The 22,611-nt window shown below is 47.7% G+C and overlaps 1 protein-coding gene across 1 annotated transcript; it reads left to right on the top strand.

Annotated features, from left to right (window-relative positions):
- The first annotated feature begins 227 nt into the window (after window positions 1–227).
- Window positions 228–20,955, top strand: LOC135810525 (pachytene checkpoint protein 2 homolog). Its single transcript, XM_065324020.1, has 16 exons — window positions 228–601; window positions 2,278–2,606; window positions 3,659–3,714; window positions 4,000–4,040; window positions 5,120–5,169; window positions 5,817–5,889; window positions 8,109–8,172; window positions 9,651–9,737; window positions 10,004–10,110; window positions 10,612–10,680; window positions 12,559–12,643; window positions 12,979–13,019; window positions 18,419–18,436; window positions 18,789–18,842; window positions 19,338–19,407; window positions 20,191–20,955. Exons 1-16 carry the CDS (start codon window positions 540–542, stop codon window positions 20,293–20,295), a joined length of 1,311 nt encoding a protein of 436 aa, XP_065180092.1. The 5' UTR covers window positions 228–539; the 3' UTR covers window positions 20,296–20,955.
- Window positions 20,956–22,611: the final 1,656 nt, after the last annotated feature.

Genomic DNA, 22,611 nt, shown 5'->3' with positions numbered 1-22,611 from the left:
ATTTGTTGGCTGGGTACGGGTACAGACAGTACCCGCGGGGCCGGGGGAGGTCCCGCGCCCAGGTCGGTCGGACTCGTACCGAGCGCGGGCCCATCGGCATCATGCCATGCGGCATGATCTCGCGGGTGCATGATCTGACCTCATTGACCTGACTGTATGTACGTATTTTTTGTGATCGAAATTCGAATGGCGGGTTTTTCAATTATTTTTCACTGTCGGCTTTCGAATTATATCCTACGACGATTTGTGGATACATGCGAGTTCATGATCCTGATTCCTGTCGCCAAGAACGAAATAGTTGGCATTTTACTGGAGTCGGAGATACATTTGTTTCGCTGTCGACTCGTTGCACGCAAGGTACTAGCAAGAGTAGATGTTTATCTACTCTTGGTACTAGTAGTGGCAGTGAGGCCAAAGCAGTAGGATTGGAAGCATCAGTATGCATGTGCTTGCGTGAATCGAATTCTCCCCTCTGGTTGTCCCTGTTACCAGTTTACCAGGCCACTTGAAGCAGTTTTGTAGAATCTCTTTGCCCAGTCATGGACTGCTCTGAAAGCCGGCTGTGCTGTTTGCAAGTGGAAGTGTGCCAGTCTTCAAACAGGTATTTGAATGATTACCAGATCTACTGATACTAGTAACAACAAGAACAAAAACAAAAAATATTGAATGCTTACGATGTACACGTTGTAGATGCCATAACATCATGTTTACATGTACAATATGTAACACCAAGAGTACATAACCACAACATGTACTCTTGGTAGCATGCAGCTGTAATTTGGGTTTGAAGCTAACTCCGCACGTGATCTATCGTCAATAGAGAGGTTCAGATGCATGTTATTTCTGACATGATACGAAAGTTCAGCTGGCGTTATTTGGCTCGCGCTTTGAAAAATAGCGCGAGTGACCTGCAGCCCACGTCGAAATTTGGAGTTTACGCCAAATTTGATGTAAATTTCGCGAAAAAAACTTCACTCAAAATCGTACGCCTTTTCCATTGGTGGTTTAGCGTGTGTGCTAAGCCCTGTTAACGAACATGGAACATCTGCCACTCATACTTAGTCTGATGATCATGCATCCTCTGATTATGATATCATTGCTATACATGCGCATCATGCGCGCCACTCTCCCACGCGTGCTTTCCAAATCTTGCTTTGCAGAAAACTCCTTTGTCATTTCTGTTTTCCGACGACTTGACTGTTCACTGGTTTGTCCGTCAGTTGTCAATTTCCCCTTCCCTCCCAACCCCATTCGACTGGGGATCACTATCTCTCCGTCACCGTCACCATATTTTCCTCAATCACAGTGTCAGTACAACTTTTGTCAATATACTTGTATCGGGTGAGGGCAGTCTATCTCCGTAGCTGGCTCATTTCAATCACTAGCGGTCGCAGCTCTTGCCCACGGCACGCCGACCGTCTCTCGTTCACACTCTGTGTGCTCCAGGTCACAGCTCCTGCCCAGAGCAGGCTGACCTGTCTGTCTCTGTCTGTCTCTCTCTCTCTCTCTCTCTCTCTCTCTATCTCTCTCTCTCTCTCTCTCTCTCTCTCGCACTATGTGTGCTCCGGGTCACAGCTCCTGCGCAGAGCAGGCCGACCTGTCTTTCTCATGTACGCCAGCTGCTCCGCCCAATATCCCTGATATGCCAACCAGAAAACAATGTGTTCTAAGCCGGTTGCATGCCTGTATGTGGAGAGTGCGTTAAACGCCCAATAAAATGAATACCTTGTACACGCGACAATGGCTGTAGTGTAGCCTGTACGATCTACTGAACTAGGCCTAGAAGTGAGCGTAGTGTCACAATTTGAAGCCGCAGCTGCAATACAAGGGCGGCTTGTGTGCGATTTGATGTTTCCAAAAGTGCGGCTTCTATTCGAGGACGGCTTATATTCAGTCCAGCTTTTATACAAGACTTTACGGCACATGTACATGCATATCTGTTGCACATACATTGCGCATACAGTGAAACCTTTGGATTTGAAATGAGGAATTCGGGTGGAAACACTGGGTTTCTGTCTATAAATTCACAAAGGTTCTTTTTCTGATCGACTTCCGGATGGAGGGTGAATTTTCGGACAGCGTCTGATAATCACCGTCCACTCCGCGACACAAACAGTCCTTGGCTACACCACGCAAACCATAATGGTGTTGTTGTTGTTGTTGTTCTTGCTCTTGTTGCTGTTGTTGCTGTTCTTGTTCGTTTTGTTATTCATGCTGTTGCTAGTAGTTCTTCTTTTGTTTGTTCTCAATCTTGTCATGCTTGTAATCCTGGTGCAGCACGGCACGTTCGTCGGCAGTGGAGGACCGCGTGCGTCTGTTCTTGCAGGACAGCAACAAGACGATATTCGGCGACGTTCTTCTCACCGAGTTCCCCGACGACTTCCTCGCGCGCCACGTCCAGTCGGTGTCCATATGCGACACTGATCTTACGCTGAGTGGCGGCGCTAGCGGCAGTAGTAGTAGTCGCAGCACCGTGTGCTTGGCGCAAGCTCAGCTCGACATCCACGTGTTTCAGCTGCACCAGGACGAAGACGGACCGGCGGCGGAGACGATCGACGACCAGGAAGAAGAGATTTCTGCCGCCGGTCACTGGCTACTGCCATCCAGTAAGCATACAGCATTGCAAACCCTAGTGCAGCTGGGCATGCCGAATTACTTCTTTATATAGCATTGCATACCCAAATACTGTACCATTTTTGTTGTTGTTTAGATGTCTGTTGCGTGACATAGACATCTGGATAGACTCGGGGGGAGAGCCAAGGATTAATTTATAGTAAAGAAAAGGACCAAGGAACTACAATGCAATGTCGTGCAATGTTATCGCATGAGCTGATTGTTTAGTAACTGGTGGTGTTAGTGGACATTATAGCGTAACTTGTAGTTCCTTGGTCTTTTTCTTTACTATAAATATACCTCTGGGTGCGGTTTATACTCTGAAATAGCCGGCAGGGCATACCCGAACACAGCATGGCATGCCTGATTGGTAGTCTTGATGACCAATGCGTTGCAGCTCACTTCACTTACTGTAAAAGCCATTCTTCTAACGAGGCGCATATATAACGATTTCCTAAAATTGACCAGTTTACGTGTACCAAAGGTAACGATTCTCACTCATTCTCAACGCTCAATAGCAACTGTATATGTATCGATTCTGTACAACGATTTCTATTTAACGACAGATTTCTCCTCGTTAACTAGAATTAGCACTTCGTTATAACATGGCTTTTACAGTAGTTCACTACCAATAATATTATAATTATATCACTACAATGTACAAGTACCTCCAAGGGACGTAAACATCTGGGGTTAAAAAAAAATTTATAGCCAAGGTAACGTTACTGAATATCCGAGGTCAGATGACTGTAAAATGATACCCAGGATCCTTCTTGTACTGCAAGTATCACCAGGACATGTTCCTGACAGGAGACTGTGTTGTGAAGTATGCGACCCCGCATGTGTCTATATAACCTGTCTGCCTGCCTGCGTGTCTGTGCTGTTGTGGGTACATGTGTGTGTTTGTGTGTGTTTGTGTCTGTTGATGTGTGTGTGTGTGTGTGTGTGCGTGTGTGTGTGTGTGTGTGTGTGTGTGCGCGTGTGTGTATGTGTGTGTGTGTGTGTGTGTGTGTGTGTGTGTGTGTGTGTGTGTGAACACGAGCAGCTGAGTTCCAAGGACTGTGGGAGAACCTCATTTACGATGTCAACGTCAAGGAAAAGGTTAGGAGAAGGAAGTTCTTGATTTGTGTGCTGCTTGTCATTTTCTCTTGGCTCCTCGGCCAACATCTTCAGTATGGTTTTATTGTTAGCAACCACTGCAACAAGACTATTATAAGAGGCTATCTGTCTTTTAGAGACCGATTCTTGTTGTTGCTAGTTTGTGTGTGTGTGTGTTATTGTTGTTGTTGTTGTTGTTGTTGCTGTGTGTGTGTGTGTGTGTGTGTGTGCGTGCGTGCGTGTGTGCGTGCGTGTGTGCTCGCCTTTGGACCTGTTTTCCTCATGCAGCTGTTGCAGTACGCTACAACAACGCTGCTCTTCTCCGACCAGTATGTCCTCCTTGATGGGAGCTCACTTAATTTGCTGGCGTTCTGTACATGTACTGCACTTTAATGTGACTCGGCACTCTGTTGCAGGGAACTCCACATGCCCTATCAGTACTGCTAGGCGCCGAAGAACGAATAGTCTAGGATTTCACCAGGCGCAGGGGACCTGTCTGTGCATGGTAGCTCAGCCATATGGAGATTTCTACATGAAAGATAAGAGTGTGTGAAACTTAAAGTCACCGTGGAAACAGCCTCTCATCTGCTGTGTGTGGCCCTGCTTCAACGCACTTTTCGATCTGTGTTGAAAGGCCATCTTTCTCCCGAGACCGGTCATTTCAGGACCCGGATCACGTTGCTAAATACTGTAAAACGGCTAATTTTAGTGACGTTGATATTTTAGCGACTTTAGCGAAAGGAGTGTTTTCGCTTAAGTTTTGCCACGCCAATCTAGAATTTGCATGTACAGTACAGTACTACAACATCCCTCTTTTTAAAGTCTGGAACTCGGATCGCTAAAATATTTCATCGCGAATTGGTCCAGATTCAGAAAACGCTAAAAAATTTACCCGCTATAATAATTAGCCGTTCTACAGTACATTATTAGAACCTGTGTTGAAAGGCCACCTGTCTTATAAGACAGGTCATTTCAGGATCCAGACCATGTCGCTACACTACCTTAGAGCCTATATTGAAAGATCACTTGTCTTGTAAGACCGGTCATCTCAGGACCCAGACCATGTCTCCACATACGTTAGAACTTGTATTGAAAGACCGCCTGTCTTATGAGACCAGTCATTCCAGGACCCAGACCATGTTGCTACATACATTAGAGCCTGCATTGAAACTTTGAAAGACCACCTGTCTTGTAAGACCGGTCATCTCTGGATCAAGACCATGTCTCCACATACATGAGAACCTGTGTCGACAGACCACCTAGCTTTAAAGACTGCGCTCTCTGAGCAGCTTGGGATGGTCGTTGAACACCGGTTTCAATATACATGTACATTCACTGTGTCTGCATCTTGCTGGCACCAGTTACCCTACGTGTGTGCCTGCTTGCCTGGCCCTCGGTGTTCTTGCAGCAATGTGGATTGCAATGTGGTCTCGTGGAATCGCGTCATCCTGCTTCATGGTATGGTTCAGTGCTAGTAGTTGTGTTCTTTTTCTCCATCGTGAATTTAATAGGGATATAAGGGCGGGGGGGGGGGGGAGATGCATAGAAGAAGAAGAACAACAACAACAACAGCAGCAACAACAACAACAGCAACAACAGCAGCAGCAGCAACAGCAACAATAAGGATAGTCAAGTATGCAGGCTAAGTATGCAGGCTTCCAAGAAAAGAAGGCATTGAGCAGGGAGTGCTGAACCAGCTGAAAGAACTATCATTAGCCAGGACCGCCGGAAGCAGTTTTTGATTGGTCCGGTAGTTTCAGTGCATTTCATACTTTGTGTATGATATGGCGGGTACACATCGTCACATGACCTCCACAGTAGGAAACATGTGTTGGTGTCTAAAATGTTGGTCCGGCAATAACCTGAGCAACCGGACCGGTTCTGGCGGCCCTGTTAGAGAAAAGGATGGCTGTTTGGGCTTACTGTTCCCTTGGTGCAACTTGTTTGGGAACGTTTCTAATGCATGTCAGACAGCCTCATAGGTGCATCATTTTTCCTGGCTTCGTTTTTTGCAAGATGTTCATGGCTCGCATGCCGGTATCATTGTTTAGATCTTCAAGGTTCACGTGCCATGGTTCTGCACCTTCTCTGTGCTTGCTATCTAGGACCGCCTGGCACGGGAAAAACCTCTCTCTGCAAAGCACTCGCACAAAAGCTTTGCATTCGCTTCTCTAAAAGGTCAGGATTTTCTCTGCCTAGTTGTTGTTGCTGCTGCTGCTGCTGTTGTTGTTGTCGTTGCCGTTGTTTTTGTTGTCGGTCGTCATGGAGTGGGAGTGCTGGTACAATGTCATTACTAGTATTTTGTAAGGGGTGGGGGCTGAAACTGACTGTCCGTCCTAACCCTGCACTCAACTACTGATTATGCCAGTTCTCAGCACAATGCAGTGTTGATGTGACGCTTGTCCCAACTCTCGGCTAAATGAGCCGGTGTTGACGTCTTGCCATTGACCTCTGAACTAGCCGGTGTATGTCTTTCTGTCTATCTTTCTGTCTGTCTTTGTGTTGTTATATCATCCGTATCATGCCTGTCATGATTGTCTGAAGCTATTGTCTGTGTTGTGGTTGACTTCACTCCTTAGTGCTATTGACTGGCTTTTCGTACAATACCTATTGTTGTCTAGAGACATACTGTCTAGCCTTCCCCTCGTGCGCTTATTGATACACTATCCAGCTGTCCAGTGGCTCTCCTTCTACCGCTCTCTATCTCGCTATACTCTTCTTCACACTCTATAAGTTCGTGTCTTCTTTACAATAAAATCAGTTCAGTGACTGACGAGTTCGAGATCACAACAGGGTGTCAGAAGTGGCTTGATTACGAATCCAGCCGAGTTGCTTGCAATGTAGTCCTCAAACTGTACTCCTCTTTACTCGTTTTAGCCCTATCACTCAGGCTCTCTCTCTAGCAATTCTGGCTCACTGCAGAAACCGTCCGTCTGCCTCATTGCAGAAACGTCCGTCTGCCTCATTGCAGAAACCGTTCGTCTGCCTCATTGCAGAAACCGTCCGTCTGGCTCATTGCAGAAACCGTCCGTCTGCCTCTAAGCAGAATCCGTCCGCCTGCCTATAACTTGTAAGCAGAATCCGTCCGTCTGCCTCTAAGCAGCCTCCCTGCCTCCGCGTTCCTACCGGTCGCAGCTCCTCGTGTAAGTCTCATTGCAGCTCCTGCATAGTCCTCGGACGACGTCGATGACCTCCTCGTTCGAGAACAACTGATCGTGGCCCTCCCGGCCGATGCCCAAGTCTTCCTCCTCCGTCAAGCGCCTCAGACCGCTACCACAACTGTCGAGCAGGCCGAAACTTACCTGCGAACGGAGAGGACAGAGATGGCGCTCAGCAAGTCTCTCCCGGGTTCACCTCCCCTCGCAAACGCGGCGGAAACCTCAGACAACACGTCGTACTGCTCGACCTCCGACACCGTTTCCTCAGTGTAGTAACGATCCATCGAGTCTGTGGTGGTGCAGCTCACCCTCGGCGTGATTGCCCAGCTACAGCCAAAGACTCGCAAGAAACGAACCGTTTGTTACTTGGTCACTTCCGCGTGTGTCAACGTGCAACAGCGCCAACGTGACACAAGTCAGAAATCCGTGGGTGGTGTTACTGTAAGTACCACCACAGCACCAAACAGTCATGCTGTTCGTGTGTGCGATGCTGACATGGACTCTCCATGCAACTCCATGTTCTTTCTACATGACTTGTATTCTGTATTCTGTACTCGTAGAGTCGCACTGTGATCTCTGCATCTTACTCTTTGTGCTGACTCTCCTTCCACAGAACGCATGGTTGCGCTCTCTCTCTCTCTGCCGACTCTAGTATCAAATACTCCATTTCTATTTGGCCTCTTTGCTTGCCAGTTTCACTCTTGAAAGGGGAGATGTTATATCATCCGTATCATGCCTGTCATGATTGTCTGAAGCTATTGTCTGTGTTGTGGTTGACTTCACTCCTTAGTGCTATTGACTGGCTTTTCGTACAATACCTATTGTTGTCTAGAGACATACTGTCTAGCCTTCCCCTCGTGCGCTTATTGATACACTATCCAGCTGTCCAGTGGCTCTCCTTCTACCGCTCTCTATCTCGCTATACTCTTCTTCACACTCTTAAGTTCGTGTCTTCTTTACAATAAAATCAGTTCAGTGACTGACGAGTTCGAGATCACAACATGTGTATGTCTTTCTGTCTGTCCGTGTGTCTGTCTTTCTGTCTGTCTGTATGCATTTTATGAATCCCTTGGCTGGACCTGTGCTGGTGCGTCATCGTTTGGATATCAAGCTTTTGCCGAACTGTCTGTCTGTCTGTGTGTGTGCATATCCGTGTGTGTGTGTGTCTGGGTGAATGTGTGTGTCTGGGTGAATGTGTGTGTATGTGTGTCGGTGTGTGTTCACCGGCTGTGATCACAGATATACGTACGGGCAGCTTGTTGAGATCAATAGCCATGGTCTGTTTTCAAAGTGGTTCTCCGAGGTAAGACACAGACGCACGGCTCAGCTCTCATACGAACAACGTATATGTACAGCATCGCTTAGGCCACACGTTTTTATTTCTATGTTTCTCGTCACCTGAAAATCTAAAAACGTATGCGAGAGGTGGAAAAAAATAAGAAATGACCGAAAAATAAAATAAAAGTTTATTAGACCTTTGTTCACACTAAAATCCACCAATACACCATGCAAAATAGCATCCATAGTTAGCAACTAGTATGTGGTAGGAGCTTCTGTCACAATCTGTGCATGTGCAGCTAGATTGCGCACAAAAAATGCCGACCTCGCATCATGTGTCGCGCAGTCCAGGTCACATTATGTACATGTGCATGAGTGTGCTGGTCCCGACATGCACAGTCAGTGCAGCACAGTTTTTTCTTTCTTTTTTTCTTCTAGACTCCTGAATCGTATGCACGCGGGTGACGAGAAACATAGAAATAAAAACGCCAACGACGGACAGCGGGTGCATAGATCCGATGATCCCGCAAAAAATCCGTCAGCTGTTCGGACTGACCAGGCGAATACAGACAAGAGAGAGGCGACGCACTGGTTGCAACCCAAGATCTGACTCCGGCGATGAAGTCAGAGAAGCCTGCCAGGGGAGCAGATCGGTGGATTTCGACAGATGAGCTCACTTGAGGCGCGCCAACAAGTAACTAGTTGCTTTCCCTGTCTCTGCTCAAAATAGGCCTAGACGCCAGGCCTAGCTCGTCGTCGAGCAAACTGGTTCGGGAACCGTCGACAGAACGGAAAACACGAAACTGAAGACCACTTTACTGTCTTTAGTTTAGCTCAAGACTACTCGCTCGTGGAGGGAACTCCACCACCTGCAGCTAGTATAGACACATACTGAGCCTGCCCGTCCTGCATGCTGTATGTAAGAAAAGTAGTCAGCTGAAAAGACGGCGACGGTGATCGCGTCGATGTTTCTCAGATTGCGCTTGTACTGTCTTTTACACGTTCATCGATGTTGCAAGTGTACAGTCATGTACATATTCGTGTCGTCCTCGCAACACTTTCGGTGCATGCCCGCTTTGTGCAACCCCCCAAAAGGGGGGAAATCCCGTACCAAGCGTAAGTACCATTCTACTCGTTTAGCCGATAAAATTGAAATAACCGTTCGATCTATTTCTTATCGAGTAAGTAACGAGTAATCGATATAATCGTTTCAGCACTAGTACAAGTACATCACCTGCTCAATAGCCCGTATTCCATACTAGGGGTGCCATGCAAAAGAAGGGGGAGGGGGTGCTGCGTCTTGCAACCAATGGGTTCTGTGGATTACAGCAGCTGGCTCGGGTGCAAAGCTGCTAATCTCATGCAACACACACATGCACGACTGAACTTCTGTTATTTCTGTGTCTGCTGGCCGGAATGTGTGTGTGTGTGTACGCTTGTTTGTGTGTGTGCCCGTGCGTGTGTGTCCATGTGTGTGTGTGTGTGTGTGTGTGTGTGTTATAGAGTGGCAAGCTGGTGCAGAAGATGTTTGATAAGATACAGGAGTTGATTGACGATCCCGATGCACTGGTCTGCGTTCTTATCGACGAGGTAGGACAGCACATTGCACTGCCGTACATGCACATTTGCTAGTGGAAACGCAGAAGTGTGAATTTCTACGCCTATGGGGTGTGTTCTATGACTATTGCTGTTTACATCACATACCCACTCAACCGTACATATGTTGGGTGTGTTACCTACTTGCCACGTGCTTCCAGCACTGCTTGTGAAGCGGACCCCCGCCCCAACACACACACGCACACACTCTTTACTATTTCAGTGTGTGTATATGTGTGTCTGTGCGTGCTTGCAATTAGGTGGAAAGTCTCACAATGGCGCGCAAAGCTGCAATGTCCGGCAGCGAACCATCGGATTCTATTCGAGTAGTAAACGCTCTCCTCACTCAGATTGACCGCATCAAGAGGTATGTTCCCACTGGTGCAATTTGATACAAGTAAGAGTATTTGGTGAAATTTAAAGAAATTCACAGTAAAGAGACCGTTTTTGGACTTGAAGGGAAGAGTGAATCATGCGTGCGTGGCTGCGTTGCAGTTTACAGAGAAAGGTTTATGTTGATGCTGTCTATGGTACTGGTGTGCCTACTTACTGCAGTGTGGTGAGCCCATAAGTGGGTTCATTTCCAGGTCAACCAAGAGTTTAGTGATTTGCGGGGGTGTCGCCTGTTGGGTGGTTCAATGGGCAATTGCGTCATCTTTGCAACATTCCTGTTGAATCTCTCTCCCCTCTCCCGGGGAGACTCGCGTGACCAGTTTCTGGCAGAGAGCAAGTACAAGTGTGTGTGTGTGTGTGTGTGTGTGTGTGTGTGTGTGTGTGTGTGTGTGTGTGTGTGTGTGTGTGCATGTGCGTGTGCGCATACATGTATGTGTATATGCGTGCTTGAACACGTGTGTTTCATTTTTTTCAGGCACAGTAACGTGATCATATTAACAACGTCGAACATGACGGGTGCAATAGATCTTGCCTTTGTGGATCGGTGAGTGGACGTATCCTTGGTATGACCCTACAGCACTGTCGGGCGCCGAAGAACTGGGGGGTCAGAGTTCTAGCCTAGCCCGTTCTTATTTTTAGCCAACACAGCAGTTTCATTCTTATTCGATGGTACAGTCGTACATGTACATTTATGAAGAGCTATACGTCTGAGTGTACATTCTACTAATCTTTATAGTGTACAGTACACTCTCCGTTCTTATCTGCGGAAAATCCAGCCTACACCGTTCTTAAGAATTGGTGAAATTCTAGCCTGGCCCAACAGTACTGTAATGAGTTATGGGCAGCAATTTTTTTCTCTGTTTATTCTTTTTACCAGGCGTTGGCCATCCCCTGGACTATCAAAATGGGTGCCTTATTTTATTTTTATTTTTTAGCTTGTTTTTTTACACTTAAAAACCCATGTCGAAAAAAGTTATGGGCAGCAATACATTAGTCGTCTTTGCTAGGTGAAGGTGTGGGGTAACTAGTAGTTAACGCTGGTTGCAGGGGCCATTCGTGTTAGGGAGAGTGGTGGCTACTGAAGCCAGCTCATTTTATTTGGAATTTTTGCGGTAAACTGCACGACAGAGAATTCAGCGAGTCTGATTCAGCAGTCTATACATCATTCTCCTTTGATCTTGACATACACCGCTTCTATCGGCTGCGTCTTGCAAACGTTTTGCTGGGACATCTGGACTTCCAAACAAACATGCTGCTTTTCCTCGAATGGCAGGGAGCAGCAAGTTAGAACAACAATCGCACAGTGTAGTCACTTCACACCAGGGAGCAGTAAAACACCGGTATTTACTATTTACATGCTACTCCGGCTCCCTGTTTCACACTACGCTGCGCCACGTGCGCATTTGCACACAATGCTGTAATGCACTCTTGTGCTCACGACGCGACGCTCAGCCTGTTTTTGGGCGTTTCGCGGACATGGTACGGCAAACTCTAGTTGCTTTGTTTGCGAAATTTGCGCTACGGCGCAACGCGCCTGAGTGCAACCCAGGACAATAAATAGACTTATGGCGAGTGCGTGACTTCCATATACTGTATACGTATACAAAGTATAGTATACGCCGTCCATATTTGCAAACGTGAGCGACTTAAAAAGTGCGTGACTTATCGCAAGTAGACTGTACACAAAGGCAAGAACAATACCAAGGGCAAGCTGTACATTGGGCTCTGATAACACTCCTGTCGCTTGTTTTGTCTGACAGGGCTGATATCAAGCAGTACATTGTGCTCTGATAACACTCCTGTCGATTGTTTTGTCTGACAGAGCTGATATCAAGCAGTACATTGGGCTCTGATACTGTGATAGCACTCCTGTCGACTGTTTTGTCTGACAGAGCTGATATCGATATCAAGCAGTACATTGGGCTCTGATAACACTCCTGTCGATTGTTTTGTCTGGCAGAGCTGATATCAAGCAGTACATTGGGCTCTGATAACACTCCTGTCGACTGTTTTGTCTGACAGAGCTGATATCAAGCAGTACATTGTGCTCTGATAACACTCCTGTCGATTGTTTTGTCTGACAGAGCTGATATCAAGCAGTACATTGTGCTCTGATAACACTCCTGTCGATTGTTTTGTCTGACAGAGCTGATATCAAGCAGTACATTGGGCTCTGATACTGTGATAGCACTCCTGTCGACTGTTTTGTCTGACAGAGCTGATATCGATATCAAGCAGTACATTGGGCTCTGATAACACTCCTGTCGATTGTTTTGTCTGACAGAGCTGATATCAAGCAGTACATTGGGCTCTGATACTGTGATAGCACTCCTGTCGACTGTTTTGTCTGACAGAGCTGATATCGATATCAAGCAGTACATTGGGCTCTGATAACACTCCTGTCGATTGTTTTGTCTGACAGAGCTGATATCAAGCAGTACATTGGGCTGCCGACACCGCCGGCCATATACCGCATCTACCAGTCTTGCTTGGCGGAACTCATGCGCGTGAGTACAGTGGTAGTGTTGCAGCTGCAGTGTGCAATTTAATCTGTCAATTGCTACTTTCACTGACCTGTTGCAAGAATTTTACTGGTGAGTTTGTGTGAGTTCGGCTGAGCTTTTGTCGTCGGATTGAAGGTACCATATTTTCCGGAGTATAAGCCACATGCACACCCAGATTTTTGTGACGAAATACACACATCCACCCTGTTTATCACCGTTAATTTGACCATTGTATTATATGCCGCACCGACTTACTGGTGTTTAATGTGCGGCTTGTACTGCGGAAAATACGGTAATAGTGGAATAGTGGATGTTGATTGTCCTGTGCTTGACTGTAGACTGGCATCATAGCACCACCTCAGCAGCTCCTGGGCATGAGGTATGTAGTGCTATGAACAGCCGCCGTGTACAGATTAGCCTGCGCGCTGTGTGTGTGTGTGTGTGTGTGTGTGTATGTGTGTGCGTGTGTATACATAGTATACTTGACCCGGCTCATCGCAATTCTCGCTTATCTCCCACACACTTTTTGACAGGTAAAACCCAGTCCAATGACGATATCTAACTTACTTTTGCTTGTGAGGTTGTGATGGCAAGATCAAAGGATGCACCAAAGAAAAATGATCGCGACTAGCGCTTTGAATCGCGATGTGTTCGACTTTTTTGGGAAGTGGGAATCTGACCATTCACTGTCTGTGTTGCCAAAAGCCAAGCACAGCGACCCGAAGACCGGAACTGTGGTAGGGGCAGCTGACAGCCTGGAGAGCGTGACAGGCACGCGTGCACGGCAGAGGAGTCGAGTACATATGAGCGTCATGCTGAAGAAGAAAGGTGTTTTTGATGCAAAGCGCCCGGCGAGGTGTTGGTTGTTCCTTCGCTCGGTGGACCTAGCAGCAGCATTACAAGAGCCATCAGCGTATCCAGCGGAGCGTATGACAGCTGTCTGGAGAGGCCTGTATGTCTCATTCGAATAGAATAGAAGGCTCTGTTGAAACACACTGTGGCGACACACAGGTCACACTGGCCATGGTTCCTTCAAGCACCGAAGTGACAGCCACAACTGTTCCTTTCCCATTGCTGCCATACGACAGGTTGAGAAAGCAAGAGATACTCTACCAGTCTACGCCAGCAGCTAGACACCCGCAAATGTCAGCTCATGTAACGACGCGGCAGCTCGAGTGATGCAGAGGTGAATGAAATCTGGACCTGTAAGAGTGTGAGTGCAAGAACGCGCTCCTTCGCTGATTTATTTCGTGCATTTTGAGTACCTTGCTTCCCTTCTTCGACTCGCTTCACCTGATTTCATTGCTGAAATGTTTTTCTTGTGGCGGACAGTATTCATGTATCATGCTTCCTTACTATGCCTATTGGAAATTTCACAGAGCGGTAAAAAAACTCCTGTTCTTAGTGGCGATAGATAAGCGACAATTGCGATGAGCCGGACCAAGTACAAGTATACATACCTGTTAAGGAGGCTCCAACCCTTTGGGGGTGAAATTTTTTCTTCTTTAACACCCTCTTTTTTTAGATGGTTGTGCTCCCTAGTATCCCTAGAACCAAGAGTACATAACCCCAAGAGTGTGCAACTCCAGCAATGGGGTCTGCGACGGCAGAACTTCACATCACGTGATGAACCCGTGCACTCTGTGCATGATAGATACTGGGTTGTACGCAGCCCAGCTCTGGGTACAACTCTCTTGTGGTCACTTTGCACTGTTTGCCAGCATAACCTTTTGAACCATGTCACGTGATGTGAAGTTCTGCCGTCGCAGCACAGCATAGAGGTTGTGCAGGCAGTTGCACACTCTTGAGGTTATGTACTCTTGCTAGAACCTATTTTTATAATTTTTAGGTGAGGTCACCGGCATGATAAGGCTTTTTTGGGCGTTTATTTAGGGGTCGGTATATTTATCGGTTTCGGGCAGAAATTGCATGTTTTGGGGGTATTTTTCAAAGGTACTGCTCTCTAATTGTATTTTTCACTTAGAAGTCACAACTTGCTCCCTAGGAAGGCATTTAGGCAAGTGGGCTTGCCTATTTCTTCATCATGCAGAGAAATAATTAATTTTATTCAAAAACGAAACATTGCGAATACGCCCCACTATGCTGTAAACAATTGTGTACAGCTCCGTTTATTCTTCATAGACACCCTGTTTTTATTCCTGTTCTGGGATCCTCATACTTCAAGGAAGCTGAAAATAAACAATTTTAGGGGTGTTACCGTGCATTTTAGAGTTTTTTTAGACCCCCACAAACAAAAATATACCCAAAAATGAACGGATTCTGTACATTTGCTGGTATCTGCTTTTTCACATATGTGCACATACTTCACGCATTTCTGATGGTATACATCCTTTTTATGTAATATGTATAGGATATTGACCAAGACGAGGTCTATATGGGAAATATAGGCCGAGTAAAAGACCGAGGTCCGCCAGGGTCTTTTACGAGGCCTATATTTCCCATATAGACCGAAGTCGAGGTCAATATCCTATTTATCACGATTCCTTTGCCATAACCCCAAAATTTGAACCGTTAGGAGCTATTTTAACCTTTTTAGTACAGTCAACTTCGCTTATAACGACACTCGGCGGGGCATCAAAAAGGTGTCCTTATTCGCGAAGTGTCGTTATACCCGAAGTCTCATCGTTATGTATTACAGTGGGATGGGACTTTGCTCTGGGCATGGAAATTCTGTCGTTATTCGCGAATTGTCGTTATATCCGCAGTCGTTATTAGCGAAGTTGACTGTATAGCATTTGTACTACTATAGTGTACATAGGATGTTGCCTATTTTGGGTACAAGACTGTAAGAACAACAGGGTTCAGCATCTGCAGCACGGTGGCTGGGTGGTATAAGGGGTTGCTTGAGATTCATACTGTTGTGGGTTTGAATCCTGCTTGTTCTCTTCCTTTGTCTTCTTTCTTTTAACACAATGCCTACAGTCCGTTTCAAAACTATAGATGCGTAGGGTTTTTGAAATATTTCAAATTTGGCTGGAGCTTTTTGAGAATAGTTGTCGGAATATTGCTCAGGTCCGCTCCACAATTGCTCTCATATAGTTTCTAAACGATTGGATAACAGATGCCCAATTTGGAAAATTTATGCACAAAGTGATCACAGATTTTATGTGGTATAGATGCTGGCATAACGGTTTTTGCCTAGGTACGCGTCTATAGTTTTGAAATGGACTGTAAGTGGTCGATACAAGCGGTCGATATTACGGCGATATGTCTAATATACATGTAGGACCAGTCAAGGATCACGAGAATTAGTGGAGGTCGAATAGAAGAGTGATAAAATGTCATATGAGGTACTGAGAAGTATGTTGGTAACCAGTGTCACCACCCATGGAGCACTCTCCGCCAGCCATGCCAGGTAGTCAGGGTCAGGGAGATCGTATCCCTCGGCCTTCCGCCGCTGATACTTGGCCAATGTGACCGGAGAACGCTGACTGGAAACTGCTGGAGATGGTTGACATGGTGTGGATGGTTGGGATGGTGCTGCACCAAGCCAAGACACCAGCTTCTTGATGACTGAGGTCGTCCTTGTTACCCTGGCTTTCCCAGCACAGTCCTTCTCTCCAAATAATTCCTTGATGCCATTCCGCGAATGTGCCAGTCGAATATCAGCAAGAGACAGGCCAGACTGTGCAATTTTCCGAACCATGGAGTCAGTCAGGGCTGTTTTGGGGACAGCCTGCCCGATTTCCATGGCTCTGGTCTTGCTGGCCTTGTCCTCCTCGATCATCTTCTGCGTAGATGCTGTTGTTGCTGCTGTTGCTAACAGCTGGGTCTTGGTCAGCTTTGTCAAAAGCTGACTAAGAGCGATGACATCCCCCTCCGCATCGTGGGCAGGATAGCTCAGCTGGAGCAAGGAGGATGCAAGCGTCTCCTGTCGGTAGTTGGCTTGACCTAAAGCAAATCAGGGCAGAGAGTGTACAGCAGTAGCAGCCAATAAGCCACACACTTCAAGATCACCAATCAAGCAACACACTTGAAAAGGTACTCGCTACACCCAGAATGTTTACACATAAAGTAGAAAAGTAAGCTGACCTGGATAGGCTGCCCTGAACGCCAGGAGCGAGTCCGCGAACCCAACAACATTCATATTGCACTCGAGAATCAGAAGTGGATCCGCTTGGTTTCTGTGCACCCACTTCAGGCTCTCTCGATGTAGTGCTGGGACCAGCACTGGCGGCAGCACTGGCTGCAACACTTGAAGTTACAGTGGCACTAGCACTGGCTGCAGGCTGTGCACTGAGCCGCTTCCCTCGGTTCTTCTTGGCCACAGTCTTGCCTCGAGCGAAATTCGCTGAAAAGAAATTCAGCCGCGAAGCGGATTTTTTCCTCACGAACTTGCCACGATAGGTCGCCATCACTCCGTTGCCCACCACTGGCCCATTGGCCAAGAAAAGACACTGACACCAGACGGGAAGCCAAAAGGCGAGCTTGAAGTGGTCGAAACAAAAACAAGCTTCAGACGATGAGCACTTCAAATTATTGTTTTGAGTTGGGGTTTTCCCAGCATTTCGCGCTTCTTACAAAAAAAAGACTTTCGGCCGCAAAAAATTGAGGTCGAGTTTGGCTGCGCAGTGCAGAAGGTTGGAGCCTCCTTAACCATGGACTGCTTCTGGCTAGATTAACTCTTGTGTAGTCTATGGTGCCAGTGAAGCTTATATCGGATTCACTCTGATTAGCCACCCACACTAGCAGCAAGTATTACCTTCACTGGGGGCTGGGGTAACTGCAGTTGGATCCCAGGACGGATACCCTGATGCCGTCAATCCTTTATCTGCACCTTGTCCTCACCCACTTACTGAGGTGTGGTGAGCCCATAAGTGGGATCATTTTCAAGTCCACCCAGAGTTTTGAGGATTTCAGGGGGTGTCGGCCGTTGGGGGATTCAATAGCCAATTGAGTCATTTTTCCAAGATTCCTTTTGAGTCTCTCTCCCCTCTCCCAGGGGAGACCCACGTGACCAGTTTTGGCAGTGAGCAACAAGTGTGTGTGTGTGTGTGTGTGTGTGTGTGTGTGTGTGTGTGTGTGTGTGTGTGTGTGTGTGTGTGTGTGTGCATGCATGGGAAGTTGTGATCTGGCTTTGATTGTGTCCGTGCAGTGTGCATGTGTGTATGAGGGGGGGGGGGGGGGGGGGGTATGTGTGTACATGTGTGTGCCGTATTGTAACACGACCCTGGAAAGTGGAAACCACCGCTCTTTGTGCAGAAAACCTGTCTTTGTTGGCAGTTGGTGTCCCTACGCTGTCCGAGTGTGTGTTTGAGGTATGGTGCGGTAGCTAAGATGATTGCTATCTCAAGACAGCCAGTCATTCTAGTGTTCGTTTCATACTCGTTTTGATCTGCACGCTAGTGTGTAAACCAGGGAGTAGTAAAATACCGGCATTTTACTACTCCCTGGTGCAAACCCTTCGTCCGTGGCTCAGTGAGTCCGTGTTGACCTACTGTATTTACCCGAATACAAGTCGCACGTTTTACACTAGACTTCAAGGGTAAAGAAGAGGATGCTTCTTACAATCGAGAGTGACATCCTGCTTATATGCATGTATTGAAACAATGTGCTTCAAACCTCAAAGTGGGGGTGCGACTTACAGTCGGGGAAATGCGGTACTCACCCGCTGCCAGCTGGTGGTGTATGGCCAGACCTGGTGCGTGTTGCAAAATTAATGATCTTCATCTGTGCGTGTGTGTGTGTGTGTGTGTGTGTGTGTGTGTGTGTGTGTGTGTGTGTGTGTGTGTGTGTTTTCTATTATCCTTGCCACAGAGATCTGGAGGTGTTGAAGTGAGTAGGCGCATGTTGGCTATGACAAACAATCTGAATCAGAACTGTATAGTAGTGTATACAGTAGAGTAACGCCAGTACATGTACAGTGCTACTCAATGATATCAGATCATGCGAGTCAATCTCACGTCCAGCCGGGCACACGTGCACACACACACACACGCACGCGTGCACATACATACACACACACACAATAGCACACAGGATTAGGCTGCTACTGTGAGCTTTGTGCTCGTGGCACTTTTCTGACAACTGATGTGTGCCGTTGTTCAATTGTACAGTGGTGTGTTTTCCTACCCGGTCTGTGACTCGCTCTGTAACCTACTCTCTTTCTTCTCTTTCTCGCCTGAAGGTTTGTGGAGAACGACGCCACGCGGCACAGTCTCAAGCTGTTCGAATTGTCCAAGTAGGTAGCCACACCATGCACTAGCCCTGCTGCTGCTGCTGCTATTCAAGTGTTGCCACTTGGTCACCTTGCAAGTTTCACTCACATCACTTCCCATACAAAGCTGTGCTTCCCATCTCAGATGGGCCACGTTCAGCACTGCACTTGTGACCAACACAACAAGGACATCGTTTTTAAAGACTCGTTTTTGACATTTTCGCCAACTCTTTATGAAAGTCCTTAGGTTCTTTTTGCTGAACGATTCCCGTATCATGGCACCTAACCCCATCTTTAGCTTCTTCTTTTTTGCAGTGCTCCCAAGCTTCTTTTTCATGCCATTTAATACGTCTTGACTATACCTCATCTGGACCCAGACCAGATCATGTGTGGTCTGTCATCTCCATTGAAAGCACAATCTGAAACTGGATGAAGTCCAAAAGAGCACGCCCTGGTTACCTCTGGAGCAGTCTGTGTAACGTTACCTGCTGATCATTCTGCTGCTTGTGTTGCATGCAGGCGCAGTGAAGGTCTCAGTGGACGCACCCTACGCAAGCTGCCGTTCCTGGCACATGTCAACTCCATGTCGGTAGGTCATGACCGTCATGATGGTGTGCTGAACTGAGTGGGACATGCATACGGCTGAACTGAGTGGGACATCATGCATGGGGCTGAACTGAGTGGGACATCATGCATGGGGCTGAACTGAGTGGGACATCATGCATGGGGCTGAACTGAGTGGGACATCATGCATGAGGCTGAACTGAGTGGGACATCATGCATGGGGCTGAACTGAGTGGGACATCATGCATGGGGCTGAACTGAGAGGGACATGCATGCGGCTGAACTGAGTGGGACATTATGCATGGGGCTGAACTGAGTGGGACATGCATGAGGCTGAACTGAGTTGGACATGCATGATGTTGAATTGAGTTGGACGTGCATGCATGGGGCTGAACTGAGTGGGACATGCATGAGGCTGAACTGAGTGGGACATGCATGCATGGGGCTGAACTGAGTGGGACTGTCATGCATGAGGCTGAACTGAGTGGGACATGCATGCATGGGGCTGAACTGAGTGGGACATGCATGAGGTTGAATTGAGTGGGACATGCATACGGCTGAACTGAGTGGGACATGCATGAGGTTGAATTGAGTGGGACATGCATACGGCTGAACTGAGTGGGACATGCATGCATGGGGCTGAGAATGATTGTACTGGCCATGAACTTAGCTCTGCTGCTATTCTTATCATTATCATTGGTGGTGCTGGTGTTCTTGTCGCTGTACTGCTCAATCGTCGACATGCTTGATCAGTGACATCCTGCGTGCCTCTGTGCACTTGTCCGCGTGCTTGTCTGTGTGTTCACAGAACCAAGCCGTGTCTCTGGACGTGTTCATGGAGGCCCTGTCCATGACCATAACGCGTCAGTTTGAAGAACGCAGCGACATGCAACGAACGTCCGCCGACAGCTGAGGCCAGTCAGGGAGGGGTCAACCGTGACACTTCGGAACATCCACGCGCCGCTTGATGATGCCTGGCGCAACGGAGCGCTTGCTCGACAAAACTACCACTCCGGCAACTTAATATTGCCGCAAGACTCGCAATGCTGCTAGGAGATGTATGCACAAGCCTGTGTTGGTATGGCCACAGCTGCTCTGGTGGTTCTATGGTCAGGAGTAATCATACTAGTGACTAGCCCTGATATGTACATGACTACTGTACATGTACAATGTACCTATAGATGCAATTAGAGCTTGCCGTTGACCCAGAGAGTGGCTGGTCTTCTCTCGTGTGTGTGCTCGCTGCTGAACTGTATAGTGACTTGCCTACACGTGTGCATACATGTATTTATACGGAAACACACGGGATTGTGCATGTAGTTATGCATGATTGCAATTGCACATCTGAGGGAGAGGAGATATACCCGGTACATGTGCATTGCACCAAGAGTACATAACCCCTCTGGATTGTACCCATATTGTACCCCCCCCCCCCTACCCCAATGCCCAGTGTACTATTGTAGTACCACTGCGTACCGGTGGTGATTGTGCCAGATCAATACTTGGTGTTTATCGTGGTGTTTACGTATACTTCGAAGTACTCACGGTGTTTCTATTCTGCCGCCTGCCTGCACCCGCGCCCACCGGCTCTGTGTGTGTGTGCGCGCGCGTGTGCGTGTGTGCTCCCTTTCGCTAACTTATTCTTTTGGAGAACGCTGCTTGGTACGAGCCTGCAGCTGTGTCAGTCATGAAACAGACTGTGCCTCTCTGTTGTGCTGTCGTATGCGCTTAGCTTTAAAGGGGAAGTTAAGGCAAAAATCAAAATTTAACCAGTTGTAGTCTTCGGGGTGCTGAGTCGAATGGTCCGCTTGTTCAACCATGTTCGATTGGGAATAAAGGAGGAACGCTGCATCGCAGCCTTTTCGGACCAAAACCAGTCGACTCAGCGTCCAAAAGACTACAACATATGGGCCAATCGCGGTCATCCATGCTTTTATAAGAACGAAATGGCGCTTTTAGTGACATTTTGCATACAAATCCCCATCTCGTAGGGCTCAGTCACCCAGTTTCGGTGGAAGTGCGCGAGTTCGATTGGGAATAAAGTAGGAAGGGAGCGTCTCAGCTTCCTCGGACCACGACCATTCGACTCAGCACCCCGAAGACTACAACTGGTGAAATTTTGATTTTTGCCTTAACTTCCCCTTTAACTTCTAACCCCTCCGCACATCCTACTGAAGATGGTACGGTACGGCCATGAGTCTGCCACTCTAGGCTTCCTTGTGGAGAAGAGCTCTATTTGAAACCTGTCCGAGCCGACCGCTCAAGGGACCTTCCAAACGTGGCCTCCCTGAGCAGGTGGTCGCCTTGACCAGGGTCATTTGAGTGTAAACAACATCCCGTGTTCCTTGTTGTAGTGCATGGTCCTGTAGGGTAGGCGGTCGCCTTATCAGAGTGGTCTTTAGTGACAGGTTTTACTGTGCAGTAAAACCTGTCACTAAAGACCACTGTGACTAGCGACCAGCCCGGTACTACAGACCACTTCGCCAGGCACGGACGGTCTCACATTGGTTGGTTGGTTGGTTGGATTTATTTAAAGTCGTACAACAAACAGGCATATCTGCACATTCATGTATAAAAATGGACACAGTAATGTGAAGCGAATGGCAGCATCACTGACTGCCAGGAGCACAGACGAATCCACACTCGTAGGCTGCGCATGCTACTTACGTATATACGCCGGGCACCGCAAAGGCATGCAGGCAACGCTAGCGGGTAGCAGACCTAAGCTTAGCCGACAGTCGTCACCGGATCCACGTCAGGACTGTTGAGTAGGATTCGCCCGATTTCTCCGATGTCATGGAGGCTGGTCGGCACCCTGGACCAAGACCTGCTCAGCAGAGGCGAGCCGAAGCCATCTGGACGACCTAACACAGTTTGCTGTGGATCGCAATGGATGGCGGCAGATAATCTGAAGGAGTCGCCACAACTGCCGGATATTGACAACACATTAATAATTGGACAGAGCTAGAGAACAGCAGCGGAAGCATTGTATAGCACGGCGGTGCATGTCACTGTTGTACGCGTATCTGTGTTATTATGGAGGCAATGCACTTCAGGCCTGAGTGCAGATGCTGCCTTGCCAGCTCCACCCGTGGCGGAGAACTTCGGACCAAGGGAACAAAGCCGCCGTGCTCGATCTCCTTCACCCTCTGCTCGTAGCGTCTTCGCTTTTCCCGCTCGTGACGTTGGTAGCAACGCGCGAGAGAGGAGGAACGATTTGAGGGAGGGA

The sequence above is a fragment of the Sycon ciliatum genome, chromosome 1 (assembly GCF_964019385.1).
Source record: "Sycon ciliatum chromosome 1, ocSycCili1.1, whole genome shotgun sequence".
Taxonomy (NCBI): domain Eukaryota; kingdom Metazoa; phylum Porifera; class Calcarea; order Leucosolenida; family Sycettidae; genus Sycon; species Sycon ciliatum.
This window is presented reverse-complemented; position numbering and strand designations above follow the sequence as displayed.